The sequence below is a fragment of the Cynara cardunculus genome (genome assembly GCF_001531365.2).
Source record: "Cynara cardunculus var. scolymus isolate 2C chromosome LG 4, CcrdV1, whole genome shotgun sequence".
NCBI lineage: Eukaryota > Viridiplantae > Streptophyta > Magnoliopsida > Asterales > Asteraceae > Cynara > Cynara cardunculus.
In genome coordinates, this window is record NC_037531.1 from 18256509 (window position 1) to 18263934 (window position 7426).

A 7426-nucleotide genomic window follows, 5' to 3' on the forward strand; every position below is an offset into this window, starting at 1 on the left:
CTGGAGGTCCCAGGTTCGTATCCAAGGAGAAATAAAAATCCTCTTGTGACCACGGGGGTTCAAATACGGTGACTCCAAGCTACCCGCAAAACGAGTGGTCATTTTGGGATTAGTCAGCTCGCATAGTTGAGTGGATATACATGTTAATGGGAAAAAAATGGTTTTGTATTGTTAATTTTATTGTTAATTGACTAAAATCTTACCCAGTAAATAAATGATAGTGTTGAATTTTACTAGTAAACGTTTATCGAGTTAATGGAAGGTGAACGTCCCCTTACTCTATTTTATATAAAATGAGAAAACATATTGCTTGGAGAAAAATATAAAATAGATTATTATTTTATTATAAAAAATATTTCGTTTAAAATAAATTGTTATTATATTTACTTAATTTTTTAAACCATATTTATCGATTTTCATAAAATGAGAAGCCACTCACCAAGCTTAACGGACACGTGACATGCACCAAAAACATGACATGGCTTAGACGTGAGCAGGCATCTTGTTTGTATGATTTCTTAATTGTGAAGTTATTCGTTTGTTTTCTTATTTATCCTAATAAATGTTTACCAGTAAAAATCAACACTTTTGTTTATTTTATTAAATAAAACTGTAAACAATCTATAGATTCTAATATTTTTTCTTTTTTCACAACAAGTTCCGTCCAAACACGTATCCACAATTCAATCGGTAAGCGTTTATCAGATAAGAGTCGTCACTTGCCGAATAAGACTTTACATCTTTATTATCGCTTTTACCAAGTAAGATGCTCGACTCTTACCATGTACAGCCAATAAGGTAAATAACGTAATAAGCGTTTACTCCAACAACTATGATAAAGTGAACATTTGAACCTTGTTTTTGCTCCAACAACTATGTTAAATGGTAGTGGTGCTCAAAAACCCGACCAACCCAACCCAACGTGAAGTAACTCAAACCGAAACAACCCGATTTTTAATCGAGTTGTAAAGTTTTCAAACCGTAGGTATTGGATTGATATTGAGTTACTATTATATTTGAACCTAACCCAACCCGATGAACCCGATATTCTTTTATTTATTGGATTTAATATGATTGTTAAATTTCTATTAATATATACATTAGATAATTACACTATCACGTACGCTCTTCATATACACATATTTTCAATCTATTCACATCTCTATATAACTCATTTGTATAAATGTCTTGTAACTGTGAACATATATATGTAAATTGAGAAAATTAACTGAATGTGATATACGTAAGAATTATGGATAAGTTGTATCAAATGGTTGATAATGAAAAATAAATTATGAGTAAAAAAATAACATATTCAAGGTTAAAAGAATATTTTAATGTATCAAAGTATCAACCTGACCAACCAGTACGGTTTCGGTTGGGTTGCACTTTGGTTTGGGTTGGTTGGATTAATATTTTTCAAACCACAAACATTTGATTAAGTTATTCAAATATCTTCAACCTGATTAACATAACCCATGAGCACCTTTATTAAATTATATGCTAAATAAACAAAAGAATGCAATTTTTTTTTTAAAATTTTGATAAATCTCTAAAACTTCACATCGAGAATAAAGATATATTATTTTTAACTGTTTCTACCAATGAGGTTAACATGTTATAATTTTCTATAAAATTATTTGGATGATGTATTTATTAAATATTTTAATAATATAATTAATGATATAATTGTTAAAGTAAAATTATTATTGGATTTAAATATAATTTTCTATAAAAGAATTTAATTTTAAATATTATATTTTAGAAAAATATAAGATAAGATTTAATTTTCAATGGCTTTTTTTCTCCTTTTTCTTTTTCTTTTTCCGGTGGCATGCTTTCCAAAAGTCTGAAGACGATGCATGAGGCTCGATAAAGGCACGTGACACACATCATACAATTTTTCATTTTTAAATACATAAATTAATTATTAAAATATAAGTATTTATTTTAAAAGAAAATATCATTGTTTCTATAACCATGGGTTAGTATATTCTTGTTTGTTAAAAAAAAAATTGTTATTAGCTTTTTATATCTGATTCATTAAGAGATGGAGTCATTTATCAGAGATATTTATGTGCTATTTTTTTCTTATCTGGTAAGAAGTAAACCAACTTTTTATTTGTCTCTTAATGTTCACCAAACTCTTAGCAATGACATTTCTCAATCCATTAACCTTAATCGATCTTAATGACATTTCTCAATCCATTAACCTTAATCGATCTTTACCAAATCGATTCTCACATGTCTCAATTGATGTATTTTAATATGATTTAAATGTATTAAATATCATTAATGACATATTTTCATTTAAATGATGTTAATTATATAATTTAAATGTAAATTTCGTAACAACGATGATGAATAAATATGTGAAATTGTATACATTTATCTTTAAATTCAACATTATAATTTTCAAATTGGTAAAATATACAATTTAAACAAATTCAAACATTTATCAGTTTACAAACACAAACAATCTAAAAAATTTATATTTCACATTTCAACATCATCTCTTATTAATCAGAAATGAAATAAGACTTCAAGTTTCAACACCTCTTAAAAAACAAACACCAACTGTGTCTATTAAATTAAAATTTAACAAAAACAATGTTATTAATAAGAAGTGGTCTCACGGGTCTCACGAAAACATTTGAAGCTTACCTTCACAACGTTTTGTTGTGAAATTTCAATTGTAAAAAGGTGGTCTCACGAGTTTCACGAAAACATGCTGGTCACACACACACACACATATATATATATATGAATGTATGTCGCCTTATGCCACACCAATTGAGAACATTGTGGTCTCAACGTAACTTGTAAAACTCGAGGCTTGACATTGCTTTCACGCCACACCAAATATCATTTATAATCCTGAACCAGTTTGGAAACACTAATTTATCAGGTCGGATTTCAAAATATTTGGTATGAAAAAAAAAACAAACTGCTCAACCTAATGCTGATTAATGACTTCATGAACCAGTTTTTATGCTGCATAAAAAGGGATTCCTATAGCCTATATGCATCATTTTTAATGTCAAAATCATGTCCAATCATACATTAAAAATGTAAAAAATATTTTTTTATATTAGCATTACTAGAAGAAAATTACTAAATAGAGATACATTTATCTCACCCTCAATAAATCCACATCTCATCTCTATAATTAGATTTTTTTATTAACTTGAATATCCAACCCGTCATGCGAGCTGACTAATCCCAAAACGACCACCTGCTTTGCAGATAGCCCGGAGTCACCGCATTTGAAGTTTGAACATCCATGGCCACAAGAAGATTTTTATTCTTCCTTGGATTTGAATATGGGATATTCTAGTACTTTTGACTTTTGAAGCCAAACTCAAACTAATCAGATATCACCATTGTCGTTAATTTATAAAAATAATTATAATTATAATAATTAGAATTAGATTAATTTGTAAAAATAATAAAAATAAAGAATTAAAATCCAAGCTCCAATAACTATCGGCCACGTGTTCATGGTGATCCCTTGACGCCACCACCTTTACGGAAAAAGCGTGAATGCACAAAGGTGCATGAAATGTGAATAGGTGTAGCGCCACTACCACTGGGCTGCAACTCACCACACTGCATAAACTCCCAACTGTCCATCGTCTTTCTCTGACGGTGCCGCCGTGACGGAGACGAAGCCATGGAATTCCTCAAGTTTATCTGCCCTAGTTCTCCTTATGTACGTAAATTCGTCACTTCTTATGTTCAATATTCATTATCTATTGCCTGTAGTGTTTAAGAATGGCGGTTTCTGGAACAGAGTAATGAGTTGATCTAATGGTCTTCTTGTAGATTAAGAAGTAATGATTTCATGTTATTGTGTAAGAAATACTTGTTAATCAACGAAATTCATTTGTCTCAGTTTAAAACAATTTCAGCTTCGTTGTTTCAATAATCAATTTATATGATTTCAGAAGTTCAGGCATCCAAATTTTGTTTAGTTGAAGTGATTTATTGTTTGATTTCTGGAAATTATTATGTACTGCAGATGAATATTTTTGCCGACATTTAATTTCGTTTTGTTTCGAGTATTTGATACTTGAGACGACTCAAAATGATCCAAATTTGGCTTATTTCCTGAATCTATGACTCTATTCGTTCACAAAAAGGAGATGCACTTAATTTTTTTTAGGCAAAACTAGTTCTTTAGGTTTTCAATCGCATATTCATAGCAACCTTATTCTATTCTTAGTGTTCCTTATAGAGTTTAGTGTCTTTGGTAATTTTTTCATCTCAGATATTTGGAAATTTTCAAATTTTGAATTGAGTATAGTAACCCATTGAAAAGAAAATTTGGTTACATTTGTTGACATGGTACGATAATAAAATCTGATTTGTTGAAAAATACTTGCACCACCTTTTGTGTGTGTATATTTGAGGGAGAATCTCATGCATAAATTCTCATCAAATCCAATGGTCTGTGATACCAGGGTAGCAAGATGACAAGGTACCACTTTTAAAACCCATATTTTCTCTCATTAGATGTCTATAGCTGTTCTTATTTATTTCAGAAGGATTACAATATGGCAATGCAGTTGATGGATATTTTCTACTTTTATGGATCATAATAAAATCACATGATAATACTGAATTTAGGTTGAAGCATGTTCCCTTTCCATGATCTTTCTTAAATTGTTCTAAGTCTAACTCTACTTCTTGGATCAGATATGGGATGGAAATGGAATTTCAAGATGCTTCAGTGACATATATCCTTTTTCTTCAGGAATTTTCGGTTATATCAATGCTCAGAAACACAGTTATTTATTATATTTCATGGTTTGTATTTCTTAACAAGATTCACAATGCTAGGTTTTGGAGCAAGTATGGTAACGTTTATCATAATTGTTGTGCTTGGAATTACTGAAAGGACTACCAGAGGACGTAGAAAGGTAACTAGCGTTTTATTGCTGGACTAAGTAAATGAGAGGAAGCAATATGATCTTGATGCTAGAGGGTAGAAAGTGATTCCTTTTTTTCATTTGTAGTCCATACAGTATTTTTCGACTTTATATGGTGGATCAACTCGTGTGCTTTAAGTCCCAAGACAATGTATATATGCTCTTTTCAACTACTGTCTTAGTTGGATTGCGAATGCAATTTTTTGGGGAGGGTACTGCTTGTAATTGTTTCACAACTTCTCCTTTACTAATGTTCACTGCAGATATACCTCTACGAGAAGGTCTTCTTGCTCCTTCTACCTGTCATTGGGGCATGCATGGCATGCTTTGACCTAATTCTGCTTTTGAGTAACACAAGAAGGGGTCGTCCTGCTTTATATCATGAGTGGCTCCTTAGATGCTCTCAACTTTTAGTATGGGTAAGGCTTCTGTTAATTCTTAGATAGCTGCAAAATTTTCTGCTATTAATTCTTTCCGTCTATACAACAGGCCACCATACTTCTTATTTCAAGGTGTGATTGCTGGTTATTTGTCTTATCTAATCGGGTCCTGTGCTTTTGGTGGTTGATGAAACCATTCTTAGGGATCCCAACTTTACTAGCAACCTTTTCTTCTTTGGAGGTATTTCTTTTTCAGCTTCATATATAGTGCTACATTCTTATTGTTATGTCTAATTACACCATTCTTAGGGATCCCAACTTAAGGGTTTTTTTTCTGTATTTTTTGTGTATGTGGCATGTGAAATACTTTCAACATTCTCTTTTTCTTGTGTAATTGAATAAGGTTTCTCCTTCAGTTTCATATTGAGCAGTATAGAAGCTCCGAATAAGGATAACCTAAAGTTTCTTCATTTGTCTATATATTATTTAGTTCGAGTGTTGGTAATATCAGGCTTAGTAATTATTATTAACTTATTCAGTTCTAAAATCTTTAGAATTGCATTGACTAAATGATGATTTTGGTCTGCAGACTTTTAGCTGCATCAATGAGAGCTCAATAATTTTAGTGGATGTCCTGTTTGGTATCTTGGTTAATATAATCAGGATGAAGCAGTCATCTCGCACAAACAGGTAATAGATTTGTAAATTCTGGTTCTCCATAAGATGCATAAATTCTTAACATCATTGGTAACTGGATAAGACTCTGGAGTTTTCTTGGGTGTTAACTGTATTGTTGTTATTTATTTCTCCATCTTTAAAGCTTAAATTCACAAACATGCATTTAATTGTATGCTGAAAACAATATTGAGCCTGCTGCTAGTTTCAAAGTGTAGATTATATAAAATAACTCCTCATTAACCTTCTTTGGGAGACGCCTTCAAAGAATATTTATTTGAAAGGTCCAGAGATTAGAGCCCTTCCTAGATTGGAAGCAGAATTGCATCCTTCTCTAAGTACAAAAAGTTAATATGTCTGCCCGTTATCTAGTAAACGTTATAATTACTAAAACTAAAACTTGAAATTCTTACTTATATTCTATTTAAAATCTTCTTTTGATTTTTTACCTGACAAACCTGTAGTTCAATGGAAGAATTGCTGCTTTCCTGTGAAATGGGTATAGACGACCGCTCTCGATCAAATCCTGTATGTATTGTTCTAGCACTCATCTTAATTTTAAGATGTAATTTATTTCCAGCACATCTTATAACTAGTATCAACGATACAGTATTTCATTACGCCCTATTTTAAATATGACATTGGATGAGAGATTGTAATTTTACATTATGAGTGGGTTGATTTATCTTTCCTCTCTTTCTCCACATTCTTATCAATAACTAATTGAATGTGAACTGTGCACAATCTTGGGAATATTAGTGTTTCATGTCTGTGATTCCTTGATGCTGTTTTAATGACTTGTGGTTGTGGTATAGGAGTGTTTCACGCTTTTCAGTTTCCCATTATGAAATAAGAGAACTTATGTGTCCTCTTTACTTGTTTTTCAAAGGGAGTTCCTGCCAGCTTCTTGAATCTCATGACATTCAGATCTATCAATTTGGTAATGGAACATGGTGCAAAGAAACAGCTTGACTTTGATGATTTGCTTCAACTACCGATTGACATGGATCCTTTGTTCTGCCATGATTCTTTGTTTAACTGTTGGGAAGATCAAAGAAGACACCGGCGCTCTGATCCTTCTTTGTTTTGGACAGTCTGTTATGCATATGGATGGCCATATATGTGTTTAGGCCTATTAAAGGTACTTTTGGAGAATATTTCCTTCCTACTTTCTAGATTACAGAAAGAAATGAAACAGACAAAGAAAGGTAAAAATAGTAGTTGTGGGCTTGTGGCCATAATTTAAGACTTCATTTCTATTTACCCATCATGACATTATTTAGAAAATTTTCTTTTCCATATTAAACTCCTCCCACTTCCCTCTGGGATCCAATTATATGTTAACTAAGATCACATCTGCTGAGCAAAAAGTTGGAAAACCAAAGAAGAATATATATATATATATATATATATATATATATATATATATATATATATAGA

The 7426-nt window shown here is 31.3% G+C and overlaps 1 protein-coding gene across 1 annotated transcript in view; it reads left to right on the forward strand.

Moving 5' to 3' along the window:
- Positions 1–3598: 3598 nt before the first annotated feature.
- Positions 3599–7426, forward strand: part of LOC112511339 (ABC transporter C family member 13) — an 18690-nt gene continuing 14862 nt past the window's right edge. Inside the window, exons 1-8 of the mRNA XM_025116929.1 lie at positions 3599–3712; positions 4699–4739; positions 4835–4922; positions 5195–5350; positions 5421–5552; positions 5901–6001; positions 6451–6514; positions 6876–7127. Of these exons, the coding sequence (XP_024972697.1) occupies positions 3674–3712; positions 4699–4739; positions 4835–4922; positions 5195–5350; positions 5421–5552; positions 5901–6001; positions 6451–6514; positions 6876–7127 (873 nt within the window). The 5' untranslated portion in view covers positions 3599–3673. The remainder of the gene's footprint in view (positions 3713–4698; positions 4740–4834; positions 4923–5194; positions 5351–5420; positions 5553–5900; positions 6002–6450; positions 6515–6875; positions 7128–7426) is intronic.